The 19,779-nt window shown below is 42.8% G+C and overlaps 1 protein-coding gene across 3 annotated transcripts in view; it reads right to left on the bottom strand.

The window, feature by feature from the left end:
• The window catches only part of mpripb (myosin phosphatase Rho interacting protein b), a 51,920-nt gene that overhangs the window by 27,702 nt on the left and 4,439 nt on the right, over window positions 1-19,779 (bottom strand). For all 3 annotated transcript variants that reach the window (XM_011488495.4, XM_011488496.4, XM_023949550.2), the window contains exons 2-8: window positions 17,858-17,935; window positions 17,131-17,196; window positions 6,324-6,475; window positions 6,160-6,244; window positions 5,892-6,063; window positions 5,209-5,641; window positions 9-132 (exon numbers count right to left, since the gene is read on the bottom strand). In XM_011488495.4, coding sequence (XP_011486797.1) covers window positions 9-132; window positions 5,209-5,641; window positions 5,892-6,063; window positions 6,160-6,244; window positions 6,324-6,475; window positions 17,131-17,196; window positions 17,858-17,935 — 1,110 coding nt within the window. The remainder of the gene's footprint in view (window positions 1-8; window positions 133-5,208; window positions 5,642-5,891; window positions 6,064-6,159; window positions 6,245-6,323; window positions 6,476-17,130; window positions 17,197-17,857; window positions 17,936-19,779) is intronic.

Raw genomic sequence — 19,779 nt, forward strand, 5'->3', positions numbered from 1 at the left:
TCACACACCTGTCTGTAACTCCTATACTCGCTGCGGCCCTGTCTGCCGCCGCCTCTTCCCGCCTCTTCAACCTCCATCTTCTCAGGGTTTTCCAGCTCCAAAGCCTCCAACTTTTCAATGACACCAGAGCGACTGGAAACACACAAACCAAACAACAAGAGAGACTTTGTCAAGCTGCTAAATGTGTGACCCACACATAAAATCAAGAAAACAGAAGGTTCCATTTAGAAATGAGATCAGCGTTTGATCATTTGACCAACGGGAGAAACATCTGGGACAAAAAAAGCATGAGTTTGATGTTTGCTAAGGAATTTTGGAATTGTTGATGTGTGCCATATACATCACTTTCAAAACAACAAAATCAGCTTTTGTTAGTTTTTAATGTTAGTATTTCAGCATTTGAATCAATACAGTTTAGTGAAAAGATTGAAATGTGTTCTGATGTGAAATTTGATTTCTTTATATAGTAAGAGTTAGTATATGTAGGTTGTTTTGTATTGTAAGTGCTGTTTTACATCCTGACCAGGGGGCTACAGATGAAAACTAGCCTCTGGCTGATTCAGGCTTCTCTTAACCAGATGTAATCTAGCATTTTTGAAATTGCACCGTCCCTTTTAACAGAAACTAAATATATTATTACAAATGAATACATTTGTAAATATATACATCAAAACTGAATCCATTCAGTAGTTTGGCAGCCCAGCTCTACCCGAAAGGGCCAACCAAGAGGGCAAGAAAGATCAACCGCAAACTCACTTTATTTAAAGGTGTAGTATTGACAGCTGTTGCTTTTCACAAAAAATCTTTGGTGTTTAAAACAAAAACCATGACACTGCAGTAAACAGACATACAATGGACCCTTGCTATATTGCTGTTCGCCTTTCACTGTCTCACAGTGGACGCTCTATAAAAGCTCTGTCTCACAGACCTTTTATAGTGCAGTTTTGAAGGTTTTCCTTTTTTTCCTCCAGTAGAAACTGCATTCAGTTCACTTAATTTACATCAATCAGATCTGTCTTATTTTTCTTTAGAGAAAAAAGTGTGAAAATGGTCATGTATGCTTCAGGAACGTGTGCAAAAAGTGTGGAGAGAGGAGTTTAACAGCCTCAAACATCTACAAGGACTCTGAAAAACAAAGTTGACTAGCTAGCAGGTTGGATTCCTGTACCACAAGCACTTGAGTACCTTGTGTGCCATCAGTAGAGGAGGAGCATTAAAGAAAATCCACCAAAATAGGGTACGAAACATGGCTAATTTAGCATAAACATTAGCAAGCGGTAACCTAACTTTTACTTACCAGACTAAATGTTCCCAATTGGCAATGTTGAGTGTTTATTTCACACCCTGCATACACAGATTATTTGCTGCCAGTTACTACATCAAAAAGTAGCCGGCCACTACTTCACTCACAGGCAGCGCTTATTCAGATTGTCACAGCCCATTTGGTAATCAACTACTTTTACTGAATCAATGTGGTCCCTTAAGTGAAAAACCACTGTAGTCTTAGTTACACAAGCACAAAGGGACTCATCGTGGACAGTTTTAGAGGGTTATGCTTACAATGAGCAACTTTATGAGAAACTGCTGTGTATTAAAGATCAAGCGCCAGCCAGTGAGCTCTGGGTCACTGATTCAGGGTCAGGCTCTCTACGATCCATCACAAGCAGTCTGTGAGAAAGTAGACCACTGGCTGAAATGCTCCCACAGAAAGCAACAGAGGAACGGGCTTTGCAGAGAGGGAAATGTACCGTTGGCTTCCTGCCTGAACAGTTCCCATATTTGGGAACTCTTTGGGAAAAGCTGCTCTCCTTAAAAGGGATTAAAGAGTGAAAGAGCAGAAAAATAGTATGAGGTCAAACATCCACAGAGTATTTTATAAAGAACTCAGAACGTAGCATTTTAGGAGTAACTGGAGACAAGAAGCTTGAGGGAAAACTGAGTAGAATAGCATGATGCAGTAGAATATTACTGGAGAAGACAATCCTGCATCTAAGTACAATTTTGTTAGAGAAGTTCCTTCTCTGTTTCTTTTTCTTGGGCCCATCCGGGTGGATGTGGGCTTCCCACACGCACGACAATAGTAGTACCATTTTCATGACATCACTTGAGGGGGCTGTATGAGCCTCAAGGGAACTGCAAGACACACCTGTGCTCGCCTTTAAGATGCAGGTGCATCTGTCTAAGACCCCCCACGAACCCAGGACAACCCAAAAACCTGCAGCATCTATGTGAGTCAACCCCCTCCCCGGATGGATGCATGTGACTAATGCTGCGTTGACGCTGAACGCGATTCAGGCATCATGCAAGACCATAGGGATAGGATTAGAGACTGGATAGAGGGTTAGGATTAGAGACTGGATAGAGGGTCAGGGTTAGAGACTAGATAGAGGGTTAGGGTTAAAGACTGGATAGAGGGTTAGGGTTAAAGACTGGATAGAGGGTTAGGGGTAGAAACTAGACAGAGGGATAGGGTTAGAGACTAGATAGAGGGTTAGGGTTAAAGACTGGATAGAGGGTTAGGGGTAGAAACTAGACAGAGGGTTAGGGTTAGAGACTGGATAAAGGGTTAGGGTTAAACCCCTTTAGTAATTCAGGCTTCGGATAGACGCTCCAACACCCCTGTGTCGTGTAATTTTATGAAACACATGGATGGGGTCCAGCTCTGGATGGAAGTGTTGAACTGACTGTTCCCTAACTGGATTACAGATTTAGGTTTTTAAATTGCCCTTTACAGAATATGCGAGTTTGATGGCGGCTGCAGACAAAAGCTGGGGATTACAAGGAACATGTGAGCTTTCCATAAAACCTCTGACCCAAACAAGTAAACAAGATGATTGGCAGGTGATTAATAGGCAACAACTTGACGATTAAGGGAAAAAAACAATAAAACCACAAATAAATCATTTTAAAGTGCACAAATCTTATAGTCTCAGCATATAACGCCTATGTATCCCAGATATGAGACACTAGTTGTGTTGTGGGATGTGAGTGAGCATATCAGATGCATAGTGCGTCACTGAACTGTGCATGTGTTGATCCGTGAATAAGGGTCTTTAAAAGGATAGGCTTATCCTGCTTATCCTGCAGTATTTTCAGAACAGCATCTATACCAAAGTACAGTTTCTAAGAAAGAAACCCTACTGACCTGCTTCATCAGGTCAGGCACTTCCTACCCAGCAGATTGGACAGCGAGAGCTTAGCAAAAATAAATAATTTGCACACATGTTCAGAAAGATACTTAAATACTTCAAAAAGCTAATTAAATATATATAACAAGCTAGGGTGGTTTCTCCTCTAAGGTCGGGTCCTCTACCAGAGGCCTGGGAGCTTGAGGGTCCTCCAGTATCTCAGTTATTCCTGCTCTTTTCTGGACTAAGAGGTCTGAGGTCTTTCCAGGTATCTGTTGTAGCCACTCCTCCAGCTTGGTGGTTACTGCCCCGAGTGCTCCACTTACCGTGGGCACCACTGTCACCTTCACTTTCCAGGCTTTCTCCAGTTCTTCTCTGAGTCCCTGGTAGTTCTCCAGTTTCTCATGTTCCTTCTTCCTGATGTTCCCATCGCTTGGCATTGTCTCATCCACCACAACGGCTTTCCTCTGTTCTTTATCCACCACTACAATGTCTGGTTGATTCTCCATTACCATTCTATCAGTCTGGATCTGGAAGTCCCACAGAGTGGCTTGCCATCGGCTTAAAGGGTGGTTTTCCACAGCTTCATCAAGTTTCCTATGAACACTTTTAGAGTCATGTTGATGTTGTACAGCTCCAAGCATTCAGTGATCCATGTGTGTGGCATTGAGTCATAGGCTTTCTTGTTATTAATCCAGGCTGTGCACAGGTTGGTGTGTCGTGACTTACAGTCTCGAGCAACTGTTCTGTCAACCAGGAGTTGGTGATTGGCTCTTCTGGAGTCTCTACCAATGCCCTTTTGTGTGTTGCTCATGCATTGATCCATGTGCCTATTTATCTTGGTTGCAATGATGCCTGACATGAGCCTTTATGTTGTGGAGAAACAGGTTATTGGCCGGTAGTTGGATGGGACTGCACCCTTTGAGGGATCCTACTGGATCAGGATCGTTCGCCCTTCCGTTAGCCATTCGTGGTGAGTCCCATCTCTTAGCAGCTGGTTCATTTGAGCTGCCAGGCGCTTATGGAGTGCGGTGAGTTTCTTTAGCCAGTAGGCATGTATCATGTCAGGGCCCGGTGCTGTCCAGTTCTTTATACCTCAGACTCTTTCTTGGATGTCTGCCACTGTGATGGATACTGGATTCTGTTCAGGGAGGTTGCTATGTTCTTTACTCAGAGAGACCAGCCAATGAGCATTGCTGTTATGCACAGTCTCTTTCCCCCATATACTTTTACAGTACTGTTAAGTTTCCAGCCTTGGTGGGTCTGCTCGGTTGTTTTGACCCTGCCATTGAGCGTAAACTTTTGTTTCTGCTGAAAAACCGCCGCACAGCATGATGTTTTCACCCCCGTGCTTTACAGTAGGTCTGGTATTATTTGGATACAACTCTGCATTCTTTCACCTCCAAACACAACGAGGAGAGTTCTTACCAAAATGTATTATTAATATTATGTATATTCTCCCAATCCTCTTCTGGATGATCCAAATGCTTTCTAGCAAACTTTACACAGGTACTTGCACAATTGGCTAAATATTTCTTTGCCCCACTGTTCTTTTTTAAGAAACAATGGCATGATATTTGCAGAGTTGTAAATTTATCAATGCAACATTCCCCCAGATGCTTTCTTGGTGAACTTGTGACAGACACCTGACTCACAATTGCTGAACTTCAGGGAGCTTAAACCCTGAATTTCAACAAAATGGGCTTTAAATGCAACACTGTTAAGATTGAACATTACCGTTTTTATAGTGGAAGATAACTCTCCACCACAATATGACCCATTCCTTCTCCATTTTTAAATCAATGGGGATATTCAATTTTACTTCAATTTAGCAGGCTGTGTGTACAAATTCTGACTTCTTGAAGTAAATGAAATTTTTAATAATTTTCTAACCAAAAAGGCCTCTGTAATTATTCCATTTACCTCTAGCCTTTTGGAGATTTCCAAAATGTTGTGTTTAGCAACTATTCCTTAACAGTAACAAACATTCTTTTACCTAAAAACGGTTATTTCAAATGTACCCAAGGACCAGCATTAAAGAGATACGAGCTAATGAAACCAGATCGGAATGAAAACTGACCTCCTTTCAGGGCTGAAGACCGCCTCTCTATCCTGCCTTTCAGGACTTCTGAACCGGCCTCTCTTCTCAGCCTTTCTGGCCTCCGCCTCCATGCGGCGGGCCCGCGTTGTGTCATGATGTCCGACCCGGTGGCTTGGTTGGTGGCTGTCGTTGCTGGTGACCGTACTGCCACTGGCATCAGAGTCCAGAGAGCTGACGGAACCGCTGATGTGAGAGCCGTTGGACAGCAGAGAGCTTCCTGAGGGAAAGGGGTCGCTGGGCACAGGAGACGGGCAGCGCGGCACCCCACCCAAGCTGGAGCAGGAGCCTGTTGGGGAGAGGAGATCCCCGGGGGCTTGAGGTGCAGAGCCAAGCAGCGGTTGGCTGCTCCAGTCTACATTGTCCCCATTCACAGAGCCTGCATCGGAGCTGGGACCAACAGACCCCACGTCCCCTGAAATACAACAAATGATTACAAATGAGGATGTGTACTTTGACAAAATTCCATATGGGTTTCTACTCAGAGGAAGCAAGTCCATATATTTGGGTGTGTGTCTTTTCTATAAAAGGATTTGTTTTCAATAATAAAAATCTCATCCTGCCAGTGGATCAGTATTCTACCATAACATTGCTTTAGTATTACCACAGAAGTGAAACATAACCTAAGAAACAATAGCAGTAAAGAAAGAGTTATTCCTCCTTGCCTGTAGGGGGCAGTGGTGACCCTGAAGGCTGGTCAGCAGCAGTCCAGACTGTTCCCCCCTCAGCCTCTCTCTGATTTAACTCCTCTTGCCAAATGATAGAACTTGAGTCAGGGACCTTTTCTGCTTCGGGGATCCCAGAACCAGTCACAGCTACCTTGGCAGGTCCTGGTTCCTGTGCAGGAAAACACGAATAAGTGAAAATCTGTGCAATTCAAGCAAAGTGGATCAAAGAGCTTTAATCCAGAACACCCAGAGTAGAGATGGCTACCTGGGAGGTTGTAGGCTCCACTTTACGTTTTTTCTTCTGGTTCTGCTTGTTGGTCCGGGGATAAACAATCAGCTGTTCACTCCATCTATAAACGAGCAGGAAAGTATTCTGAATTTCTGCAACATCCAAACCTCATCCTCAGCAGAGAAGTCAGGACAGGTTACCCGTTGACGATTTCTTTACTCTCTCCTCTGATGAAGTACTCCTGTTCAGGGGTGATGATGCACAGCGAGTTCTTCTGGCCTGTTTTGGGCTCTGCGTCGATGACATCTGTGCAGTGGTTCATGTTCACTGTGCCCTGAGGCAGTGTGCTTGGCTAGAAGACAGACGACACGACAGATGCTTTATTAAATGTGAGCGTCACAACACAGTGAAGCATAAATGAAGAAAAGAATGCTTCTGTACAAAGGAACTGTTTCCACAACGGTCTTTTGCTGGTTTGTTCGCGTATCAGATGGGTGAGAGAACGACTAAACACTGATATCGCTGTCCAAATAGTTTGGAGCTCAAACACGACGGGAGGGAAAACAGATCAGTGGTTCACCGGATTTCACAGGCTTCTACTGTGAGAACGCTGGTGTTAAAATGAAAGAGGAAATGACAGCAGTAAGTTACAAACAAAAATACTTTTCAGCATGAGACCAACAACAACGCTTTCAAAAACTCTGTTTAGATAAGAAGTTATCAAAGCTACAGATGGTTGTCAACAATACTATAGTGTGTAGTGCAGGGCTGTGTTAAATTCATAATAATAATAAAGTTCCTAATTCTGGTAAGTAATCTGAGAACTTGTCATCACCAAACAAAATAGGATTGACGATGAGCTGACAGCTTTAAAGCTATTCTCCTGCTCCTTTCCATATTCAGCACATTAAGAAGACCTTCACACTTTCAGTGGTTTTAGCGATCTTGGTACGTTCAGCTCCTTCAGGATATTACTGCTCGTTCTTTTGGTGTTCATATATTTTATGGTTTTTGAAATATTAAGCAAAAGAATATACCATTTTCAGCCGCATAACAAATGAGTGAGATATTCATTCAAAAAGTTGTACTCCTCTAAAGCTATGAACTTCTGTCCAACTTTAGAGAAACCATTCAAGTGTTCAGCAAAGATTAGGCTTTATCAGTTCTACTTTTCTAAAATACCTTATAGTTTAATGCAAATGCTGTTTTACGCACATTTCGGGATATTTTCAGATTTCTAACGGAAGTCGATGAGCGACATCGTCAGGATCTAGAGTGAGTGATGTCACAGGTTAGGAGCGATTTTTGAAGATGGCGTTTCCAGATAAACTGCCGTGACTGAAACCGACTTTAATCGCCGAATTTCAGGACTTCCAGCAAAAGGTTCGGCATTTTAAGTAAAGCCTTTCAGCAAACCAAACAAACTTTCAAGAATTTATGATTTTCACCAAACCTGTCTAACATAGCTTCTTAAGAAAAATTCAAATCTCAGCGACTTTAGCACACAGCATTGACACGAGCATCATCGCAGGTAAGCCAGTTTTCTATCTTACAATGATGGAATGGGGTACTTTGCTGGTGACAAGTCTTTACAACCCAACATCCCATGACTGCAGTTGGAATAAATAATAATAAAGCGCTGACAATGTGTCCATTATTCATTCACTCCTCATTCATACTTGGTGATGGTAACTAAGTGTGTCCAAGGACACAACGGCAGCTGGCTGGGGGGAGCGGAGATTGAGCCGCAAACCCTTTGGTCATTGGACGACCTGCTCTACCACCCCAGCCACTGCTGCCCCCACCTCAAAAGAACGATTTGATATGAATGAACTGCAGCAGCAGGATTGCAGCAGATTTCTGTAACAGAATACTTTTTGTCATTGGCGCTGAAAGACTCGTGTAGTACCGCTTTCTGTTGGGTTTGGAAGCAGCAGCTTCCCTTCGGCTCAACACTATTTAGGACAGGAATCTTGCACCAAAGCCCTTGGGTTCTGTAAACTGAACCAAAGCCCGGGGATTCTGCAAACCAAACCAAAGCCTGGGGATTCTGCAAACCGAACCAAAGCCCTGGGGGTTCTTTAACCAAACCAAAGCCCTGGGGGTTCTGCAAACCGAACCAAAGCCCGGGGGTTCTGTAAACCGAACCAAAGCCCTGGGGGTTCTGCAAACCGAACCAAAGCCCGGGGGTTCTGTAAACCGAACCAAAGCCCGGGGGTTCTGTAAACCAAACCAAAGCCCGGGGGTTCTGTAAACCGAACCAAAGCCCTGGGGGTTCTGCAAACCGAACCAAAGCCCGGGGGTTCTGTAAACCGAACCAAAGCCCTGGGGGTTCTGCAAACCGAACCAAAGCCCGGAAGTTCTGTAAACCGCAACTCAATGACAATGAATGAAATTGTTGAAACATTGGTATGACACTTTTAAAGTACATGTCCTTTACAATGGTAATGTCTAGTAACTGCCTGGATCAATATACTCTGAATGTTGCTTCAGCCTTCCCTCCGTCTGCCCGTGGTCCTGCTGCCCTCTTATCCGGCTTTACTGGACTGTGTCTGCTACCGATGCTAAGCAGGTGCTCAGGCTCTTTTCTGCTCCTTTTAAGGCCACTGAACTCACATTCAGCTTTATAAAGAGCTATCTGAAAACTCCCAGAGGCCCAAATATGGCATCGTGGCGCAGAACCTAGATCATGAGGATGAATTTAGTCCATTAGGAAAACAAAAGAACAGTAGACTTTCCTCATACGTCTTTACAGAAATGCAGACCAGAAAAAAGAAATGAATATTCTTTAGCCAGTTTGCAAAAGGATCGCTCAATATTTGTAAAAACGTATTATTATAATTTCAGATAAAGTCCTCTTAGATCAGAAGTATTTTTTAATGTGAATTTTTTATTAACCCATGTCTCTTTGGTCCAGTGAATCTTATCAAGAGCAACATCCCTTCACGCAACTGCCAGTCCAACAGGTTTTTTTTTATTGGTTAAGTTCCACCACATTCACTGTAAATGCTCATCTCCTAACTATGGTACTTGAACTAACCACATTCAGGTAGCACGCGCCTGCCAGCATGCGCACAGAGTGAGGCATCGCTGTCTTTGTGTCACGGAACAAACTTTTATTTGGTAAACATAATTTGATGCCAAAACGCCTCGTCTGAAGTGATGCCCTTCCAATCCCTGCCTTATTCCTCATTTCAAGAGTGTTCCGTCCATTTTTTTTAATCTGCTTTATTCCTTTCAGGGTCACAGGTTTGCCAGAGCCTAACCAGACAACTATAGGGCAAAGGCGGGGTTACACCCTGGACAACACGCCAGCCTGTTGCAGGCCCACAATCACACACCCATTCGCTTGCAGTCACACACTTAGGGACAATTTAGAGTAACCAATCCACCTATGAAACATGTTTTTGGACGGTGGGAGGAAGCCGGACTGTCCGGAAAAACCCAGGCATGTATGGGGAGAACATGCAAACTCCACACAGAAAGGACCCAGCTGGGATTTGAACCCGGACCATGTTGCCCTGAGGTGAAAGCGCCAACCAGTAAAAGTGCTGCTGCTCTGCCCCTCACAGCCTGCTGGGGCACATCTGATTCTTCTGAGCTGTTAAGTTTTCTCCTTTTCTTTGAGCCATGTGCTCCACAAGTTCTGCATTTCACCAAATAAGGGCATAGAGGGAGGAATGAAGCTGTGGAGCAGAGAGAAACTTTCACCAATCCTGTTGGGGAAACAAGGCTACGGTTTCACATCAGCTGCTCTGTCTTGATGCCGTCATTTCTTTGAATATCTAAAGTTTTAATTCCAATGTGGTTAGCTCCTTGCTCTCATAGTTTTAAGAATTGAATTAAATTAGAAGGATATAATTGTGTTCTTGTTTGAACATCTAGGTCACTAACATTCGCTGTTCTGCCCCTGAAGAAATTAAACAGCCTTAAGGACCCGCTCTAAAAAAGGTTGTCTTTGGCGTTTTTAACATGTTTTTGTAGCATTTTTCTAATGACAGAAGACATTTACAGAGAGAATTAAGAATAAAGCTGCCTCAGTATTTATTCAAATCATTTTGGATCACTAGCAGATTAAAAAATGACATTTGGAAAAGTTTGTAGTTGTTACTTATAAACTACAATCAGCAAGCCACAGCCTCCCTGCTCTGCTCCATTCTGATGCATCTTACAGACAAATGGATCCATGAACGTCTGTTTTCCTGGTCTGAGCTGGACTCTGGATCAGAACTGGGCGGGTGGGTAGATCTGATATTAGTCACCATTTGTGTCGCACCGCTAATGTTAGCTTGGGCTTGTAAGGGGCTGTAAGCTAGAGGGAAAAAGTATAAATAAAGGGATGATGGGATATGAGCACACATCAAAGATCCAAAGATCCCACCCAAAACTCAGAGGTGAATTCTGATGAACTCCTGCTGCTCAGCAGAAGCCATGTCCTAGAAAACAACACAGATTTTTGGATTTGGCTAAAGAACGACACAACACTTTGGGAACAGTGACAATAGATTCAAAGATAATTCGAGTGGGACTTAAACTTTAAATGGAATCAATTGTTTTCCAACCATAACTGGAATTAAAATGACTAAAAACATGTTTACGTCTAGTAACAGAAAGTTGATTATTATTTTTATAAATTATTGTATTATTTCACAATAAAACTTCTGATAACAGATTTAAAAAAAACAAAATTAAATTCTGTGGCTCCACCCCTTGCGTTCAGGTGAAGTCATTAAAAATTATAACTTAAGTCTATTTAAAAACCGGAGAAAGGTAGTTTTCCCTCTCTGGGTGGGTGGAGTACTCCTCCCCCAGATGAAGATGGTTAAGTATCGTGGGGAGGTGTTTCGGGTATGTCCCACTAGGGGAGGCCCCGGGAAAGACCCAGGCCAGCTGGCCTGGGAACGTCTCGGGGGAAGTCTGGGCATCTTTGCTTAGACTGCAGCCCCCCGACCCGGATAAGAGAAAGAAGATGGATGGATGTCAATTTAAAGAGTTAAAACTGTTTTTTAGATTCTTCTCTAAAGCAACTACTAAACAACACTAACTGCTTTAAATGATTGATATTTTTAAATCATTTAGCAATTTCACAGATTTGAGTGTGACATGTAATTTAATGTCCCTGCCTAGAAAGAGCGAAGACTAGAATTCAAAACAAAACAGTTTTTTAATGAACGTTCTTGCATGTGGATGCGCGTCTAAAAAGAACAACACGTCACCAAAATATCCAATTTAAAAACCTCTTTCAGAGGGTTTGACGGATTTTGGTCGTGTTTGCTTTTTGAGGAAAACACAAGATGATGAAGGTAAGAAAAATGTTTACAAACTTCTGCCATTGCAATGTTTTCTATGTCTGGTGTTTACTGCTTCAGAGGAAATGTGGGGGATACTAGTTAACAGGAAAGAAATGATAAGGATCCAGTAATTTCCCACAGTATGGTAAGAGTTGGCTGGGCTGGCAATCTATTCGAACAAATACCCATGAATGCATTAATGTGCAAGAGTCTAAGCCACTCCACTCAGTTTAAACTTTGAAGGGATGACTCATTTCAACCACAAGAGCTCTTTGAAACCAACTATCTTGTAAAACGTATTGAAGCCCCGAGTTGCGACAACCTTCCACACATTTACTGCCTCAAGTAGAGAAGACCGATCTCTCAAAGACGTGGTGTCTAAGTGAATAGTTTGTAAGTAAGATAAAAACTGCAGGTGAATGAGACGGGACACATGACGGCCTTCTGCTGTCTCCTATGGAAGGATCTGCAATCTAGAGTTTGTGATATTTTCTGTAATTTGCTGGAAAAACATTTAGAACAAGAACTGGTTTCAGTTGTTTTCTAGTGCATTTAAAATGACTACATTTGATTTCAAATACAAGCGGTGGGCTAAACGAAAGGCTTCTGAACACAGATCTGCTGAAGAGCTGTAGAACTAGAGCTAGGACCAGAAAAGGGAGGGAGGATGTAGGTAGGCTGTGTAAGAGAATGGATACATGTCAACCTAAACCCTGACCTTGGACACATCTCATCTGACCTTCATCAGAGCTTCGAGCCACTGGGTAAACAGAAAAGAGCTTTGTGAAATTAAAACTGTAAACATGTTGTGAGTTGAGGGGCTTTGGATAAGTCTACAAACCGGCCATTTCTCTGACCTCCCGTTCCTGAGGTGTGGAGAAGATAAAAACAACCAAAGGATAATGTGACAGAAAGATTGGGAATCACTGTTACAATAAGAGGAAAACAAAAATGCACCGCAGCCTGGGTGTCACTGGAAACTCCTTGTACAGTGGAAACATGCAGTCCCATTCTTACAGGTTTCCTCCCATTGTCATATTTGGCAATAGAGCTTTTTAGAGTTTGGCTTCAAATACTTGTTTTGGACACAGACACTTTGTGGTCTTTTACAAGAAGACTTGTGTCTCAGTTCTATGACAGACAAGTAGACTGGATTCACCAAAATGTGCCATCATGAAGGGGAAGGAGGGATCAGAGAACATGAAGAACTGTTCTCAAACATATGCTAGCAGACGATGCAGCAAAGCCTGAATGTGTTCATCAATACAACACCCAAATCAAAGCCAACAGCCTAGCCAAAGGTGTATTGTAAATCCTTCCTTATCAGACAGAAAAAGTCAACCTCAGACGTATGAATACAAAGACACAAGAGCTGTGAAACTAAGTCCAACTATCCTGATATTGGTTTTGCATTTCTATAACTCAGGCAAAGTGAGAATTTGTGTTTCTGCCATGCAGTGTGTGGTCTCCAGTGTTTGCACACAAGCAGTCTAATCTCCAGTCTGATCAGCTGGTATGGGTTTGGTCACCCATGTTTTATTCCCCTGGCGACACAGCACCAGCACAAACGGGTTTGCAGTCTGTAAAGCTGACTTCCAGAGCTTTTACTCCTGTTTTCAGAGTTTTTCTACACTCTGGTTACATCATCTGTTTGAGCGGTACTTCTCTGCTCTTTTAGGGTTTCCATGTAAAGATGGAAACTCGCGAACGAGGGTCTAAGGGCAGAGATGCCCAGTTTAGTTTAGTTTAGTTCTATGACTTCATGTTTCTTATGATTCATGTTTATTGCAATTACCGGTTGTAGCCCATTGGGACGACTGTTGTAAATATTGAGCTAAACTAAAAAGGTTTGAATTGAATCACAGAAAAAAACTCAGATGTTTAAAAATCTTCATTATTTGGTTTAAAATTTCTCCAGCACTTTAAAAAAGCCACATCTTTTAGACAAATCAAAAAGAGATTATAATTAAGCAACAGATCATGAGGGAAAGAAATCAAAAGCAAAAATAATGTTCCACAGTCAACACTAAATTATTGGCTGCTATTCGCCAAGTTACCAAAAGTGTGCTCTTGATATCTACACTACTTACAATATATTAGTGATATTGTCATTTACCTTTGTGCTTTTCCTGTTTGTCTGAATTTTAATGAAACACATACAAGTTCCATTTGATAAGCCCAATAATGAATGAGTATCAGAATACTTTATCACAGGGGGAAATTGCAATGTAAGCAGAGCTATCAATACATTTCTACACAGTCAGATATAGAATAAACAGGGAAAACTATTTACAATACAGTGTAGTGTAAATTTGCGGTGTTCAAATGTTTAACATGTAAAACTGTAACTTTGCTTTCTAAGGTAAGACGGTTTTTATTTAATTATACAGTTTCTTTGACCCAGGAAGGAAAAATCTTCTGTGTCGCTTCGTTCTATTAAAGGCGGGTTTTCCTCTCGCTGACCGTAAGCTCATGTATTGATCAAGGAACTTGTGGAGGGGATGCGTGGAGTTATCCAGGATACTTTGCAGTTTTTTAAGCATTCCTTTCTCATCACAGTCTTTAAGGGACAAGCTTCACGCCCACTAGGTCTCTGGCCTTGCAGATCAGTTTGAGTCTATGACCCAGCACACCCCAGCAGACAAGATGGCACGAGAGACCCCAGACTCATCAAACATCCTCATCACGCCTTTGCAGATGTTGAATGACCTGAGGCTCCTAAGGAAACCGAGCCGGCTCTGACCCTATTTATACAGAGAAGAACCACCCCTTTCCATCCTTCCATCCATCCCTCCATCATACATCCATCTTCCTCCACTTATCCGGAACGGGCAAAGATGCCCAGACTTCCCTCCCCCCCGGCCACTTCCTCCAGCTCCTCTGGGGGGACCCCAAAGCGTTCCCAGGCCAGCCGAGAGACAGTCTCTCCAGTGTGCCCTGGGTCTTCCCCAGGTCCTCCGCCCAGTGGGACGTGCCCGGAACACCTCCCCAGGGAGGCGTCCAGGAGGCATCCTGACTAGATGCCCGAGCCACCTCAACTGGCTCCTTTCGATGTGGAGGAGCAGAGGTTCTACTTCGAGCTCTCCGCGGGTGACCGAGCTTCTCACCCCACCTCTAAGGGAACGCCCAGCCCCCCTACAGAGGAAGCTCATTTCAGCAGCTTGTATTCGGGACCTCCTTCTTTGGGTCATGACCCAGAGTTCATGACCATAGGTGAGTATTGGAACGAAGATCGACCGGTAAATTGAGAGCTTTGCTTTTTGGCTCAGCTCTCTCTTCACAACGGACCGGTACAGCGACCGCATAACTGTGGACGCTGCTATGATCCACCTGTCAATCTCACGCTCCGGTCTTCCCTCAAGATATTTAAATTCCTCCACCAGGGCAGGGACACTCCACCCACCCAGAGATGGCAAACTACCTTTCTCCGGTCGAGAACCATGGCCTCAGATTTAGCAGTGCTGACCTTCATCCCAGCCACTTCACACTCGCCCGCAAACCGCCCCCCTGCACGTTAGAGGTCCTGACTTGATAAAGCCAACAGGATAAACACCATCTGCAAAGAGCATAGAGGAAATCCTGTCGTCCCCAAACCAGACCCCCTCCGGACCCTGGCTGCGCCTAAAAATTCTATCCATAAAAACTATGAACCGAACCGGTGATAAAGGGCAGCCCTGCCGGAGTCCAACATGCACTGGGAACAGGTCTGACTTACTGCCGGCTATGCGAACCAAGCTCTTCAGAGACTGGACAGCCCTCAGTAATAGGGGTGTGTACTGAGTCTGGCGATGCGATACGATACGTATCCCGATATTGTACCGGAACAAATTTTCTTTTCTTTTTTAAATATGCCTTTGAAAAAAATACGTCTTCCATTGTAATAAAATTGTCAAATTCTCTTGATTGAATGAGCAAAATGTTAAGCACTGCAACTGTATCTCATACATAAAATGCTTTTACCTGGGCAAATTTGTAGTGCTTTTATTTTGGTAACTTCAGATATAGAAAGGTAAAAGTCACATTGCCTGATTTCCACAACAAAATATATTTCAGTTAAAGACAAAACATGAATGTGCCCTAACCAATAAGGTTCCAAAGCACGATTGAGGAAATAAATTGCTGTTTATTTCCAATATTGCTAACTGTAGCTTCTCCAGTACTTTCAAACGGAGCGTGATACAGGGGCCTGAATGGTACTTCAAAGATAAAGGGGGAAACAAAAATCACTAATTCTCTGCAGAAACAATAAAGTGTGATGATGATGCAGCAGCATCATAACCCTTGTTATATCTTAGATGACCCCACCCTTATTTCTCCCTACCATGACAAAGGTGGATAAAGGTGGAAAGATTTCATGTAATCCATGGACACCAGTGAAGATCACAAATCATTGAAGAAAAAAGGTTCAGAGCACTGTCTAGTGGGTCTAGATGACCCAACTCCCAAAGTTAAAGTGTCTAGGATAGCACAAGGGTTAATGTGGCAAAGATGCTTTGTGTACATATCAGTCTGCTCGCTAAACTGGAATCTTTTGCTGGGAGGTTCTGCAGAACTTTGGCCCGCTTTGCCGACAGCATTTTAGCCGATGCAGAGTGCATTCGGCGCTGTGAAGCTCCAGTGCTTCACTCATTCTTATCTGAGCAGTTACAAAGCACCACAATCTGCGTTTTTATATTGTTGGCAACAACATGGCACAAAGTTTTGGTTTGATTTCTATCCCAAGTAAAAACTAAGTAGTTCATGTCTTATAACAACGAAAAAAGCTGGCTGAGGTCTTCCTGTTGTTTTGTGCAGAGTAGAGCTACTTTAAAGAGGCTCTGTGTTCTGATGCCAACTAGCGGCTGGAGGGTGAAGTGGAAAAACAAGAGTTCAACAAGGACGCTCATAAATAAATAAATAAATAAATAAATATTGTCCTGGCAGCATTTTGAATCGATAAAAGTATCACCAAATGTACTGTCACGATATATTCTATTCGGTAAGGCTCCCCGGACCCCATACTCCCAGAGCACCCTACACAGGATACCACTGGGGACTGGTCAAACGCCTTCTCCAAATCCACGAAACACATATGGACTGGATAAGCAAATTCCCACGAACCCTCCAGCACCCTAAAGAGTGTTGGTCCAATTTTCTACGAGCAGGACGGAAACTGCACTGTTGTTCCTGGATCTGAGGTTCGACTATCGGACGGACTCTCATCTCCAGTACTCTGACATAGACCTTTCCAGGGAGGCGGTTTGATTCCTCAGTTTGATTATTTATTACCCCAAATATTAAGACAACAATAAAGATAGCCACAAAAACATTGATCATCAGCGGGTATATCCACAATTTGCCGCATTGACAGCTCGACATCGACGTCTCCTGCTCCTCATCAGCCACACGTAGTTCTGCAGGTTTGCAAGGTCACTTGGGGGTGGGGTATGACCCCCTCATCCAGTCTCTGCTTCAGCTGGTGCAGAGGTAGAGCGGTAGACCTCTAATCGGAAGATTGCAGGTTGGGTTCCCGCTCTGCGTGCCCATGTGTCGAGCCTTTTTCAGTGTGTGAATGGGACTGTGACTGTAAAGCCATTAAGGCCTTGTAAGGTAGTAAAGCGCTGTATGCCATTTACTATTTCACCAACACATCCCCGATTCTCATACAGCATAAGTGCCCCATCTGGAGTCAACAAAAAGAGTAATAGTAGAGCGAAAGACAGGCAGCATTACTCACCGACTCATCCAGTGCAAAGCGCAGACAACCATGTTCATACAGTACAAAGAACCTCCGTTGCCATTTCTGTGGACATAAAAAGTGTATGTAAAAAACTACAGCGCATTTCAAATGTTTATTTTTGTCATTTTTCTATGATTGTTCTAAATCCTTAATGCAAATGACAGTCGGCATAATTTCCAAGTCACTAACCATTAGAGTTTCTATTAAATGTCAGTGAACAAACCTCCTAAAAATAGCGGTATTTGTTTCTAGACTAAAACCCTTCAAAGTGTCTGTTCCACATTATTACAACAGTTCCACAACATTGGAATTTGCTGCATCAGGAGGTCAGATTTACTGAAATCCAAAGCTATTCCCATCAAAAACATCTTCATGGGTCAGGTTCCATTTGAACATAAGACCACTTATCAATGATGGTTTTTGGAGAGTTTTTGCTTGAATTTCTTTGCAGGACGTCAGAATAGCCTCCCAGAGCTGCTGTTTGGAAAGGAACCGCCCCCACCCTCAGAGATATTTGGGTTGAGGGTTTTCTGCCCATAGCGCCCAATAATGCAGAGGTGCATGCACCGTTGTCATTGTCAAAATCTACAAAACACTTCTCTAAACTTAGTCAAATTCTTATTGACATGAGTCCAAATATTTGAATTGAAGAGCGTAACAGTCAAATGAGAATGTAAACATGGTTCAGTGAACGACTAGACAATCGTGTAATGCAGGCTTTTACCCGAGATCTCTGCATTGGATTATCAAAGTCTGTTCCCTCAGGAGCCAAGCACAGCCATCCAGCATATATGGGTTTAGCCTGAAGAGGAGAGAAAGGAGGAAAGTGGAAAAACACAGCAATTTAGGTAATCATCAGAACTGGAGAATGGGTTGAGAGTTGTGGGGGAGGGCAGCGACCCAAAAAAGAAGCACGTTGGATCTAATTGAAAGAGGCCTTTTGGGATCCAGATGTTTCTTTGCAATGCACTTTGTAGCCCCTGGTAAACAGTGTCAATGTGATGATACACTACACAAAATACACAATATAACAATGAAGCTACAAAAAAATTACGCAGGACAAATATTGCCCTGTAGTAAAACGAGTGAAAATCCAAATAAGCTTAAAGCTGAAACAGTGTTTACACTTTTTTAATTTCTTACTGTACTACTATTTTCTGGTTTATTCTGTGTGGTTTTGGCTAATTTGTAAATATTTGCATTCAAAAGGGTTGACTTGAAAAATCCCTAAAGTCTCTAATAAATAACTAAAAAGGCACATCAGATAAATAAATAAAATCAGATAAATCTTTTGATTGTCTTTGCTGAATTCATCAACATCAGTCTTTGTAAAGCATAGATTACCTAAGTGTTTCTATGGCGAGACAAGGCTACATATGGTGGCAAATGTTGATAAATTGCATTTCTTAACCTTTATGTTGTATTTGAGTCAAAATGGACCCATTTCACAACCGAAAACTGATCACTTTGGACTCAAAACACAACATAAGGATAAAGGGTTCACTCCAATCATCTTTAGATCTATTGTAAAAGTCTTCGCAGTGGTCTTTTAATGAGGCTTTTCCCCATTTTAAGGCAAAAACCTGTATCGTTTTGAGGGACAGTTTCTGCAGAGCAGCAGGAGTTCTTTAGAAATTGACCTCCGAGGTTTTGGCCAGGACCTTTGGTGCGGAGTGAACTTTCCTTTATTTCCCATCATGCCTTTATTTACACCCTCTCACCCCTAGCTATCTTTACCTGTGGAACATAAATGGTGACTAAGGAAAACAAAGACGTTCATGGATCTATTTGCAGGTGGATGATCAGAAAGGGGCGGGGCAGAGAGACATTGACCTTCTGATAGTTTATATGTAACAAGTACAGGTATTTTATCTGCTCCTGATTCACAACAATTTGGGGAAAAAACATACTAAGAAAACAGTTTTAATCTCAATTTTGTATTTCTATGTCCTCTATCACGAGAAAAATATTACAAGAACACGCTAAAAACACGATTTTCATTGTAGTGGGTCTCTAAAGAGGAAAGAGGCTTAGCACCCATGTTAGTAATGATGTGCCAGGACAAATGGGAGGTCCAACTCCCACATATAAACTCCCATCATTACTATCAGTTTTCACTTTGGTCGACACTCTTCCTAGCTGTTGTACACCGCCTCTCCTTCAGGTAACAGCATTCATGAACAAAACATTTCACTCCCTTTAAATAATAAACTTGGTGCTTCAGAAAGCGCATGGCTGATACAAAATACACTCCCTACAAGCAGCATTAGGGCTTCGCTCAGCACTAATGCAGCAGACAGAACACATTAAGAAAACAAAGAGGCAGTCTCACCAAACTAAACCCCTAAAAAGTACAAGATGATGACCAGCTTGCTGCAGTGCAGATATCACTTTCAGAACCATATCTAATTCTAAATAGGTCCCAAACGTTGAGTGAGCTACTACACTCTGTGGTGAGACCTTCCACCGTGGAAAACTCTGGCCTCCACGCCGTGCGTTCATTTCTGATACTGCACACTTTGATTGCCATTATCCCCTACATAGAAGTCTCTGGGATTTTGGGTCCTTGTGCAGAGGCCACTTCCTATTTGGAACGGGGTTTTTTTTCTTTCTTCTTTTTACTCAGTCCACTTCTCCTAAACCAGG

Source organism: Oryzias latipes, chromosome 19 (genome assembly GCF_053564925.1).
Source record: "Oryzias latipes strain Hd-rR chromosome 19, Olatipes_Hd-rR_3.1".
NCBI classification, from domain to species: domain Eukaryota; kingdom Metazoa; phylum Chordata; class Actinopteri; order Beloniformes; family Adrianichthyidae; genus Oryzias; species Oryzias latipes.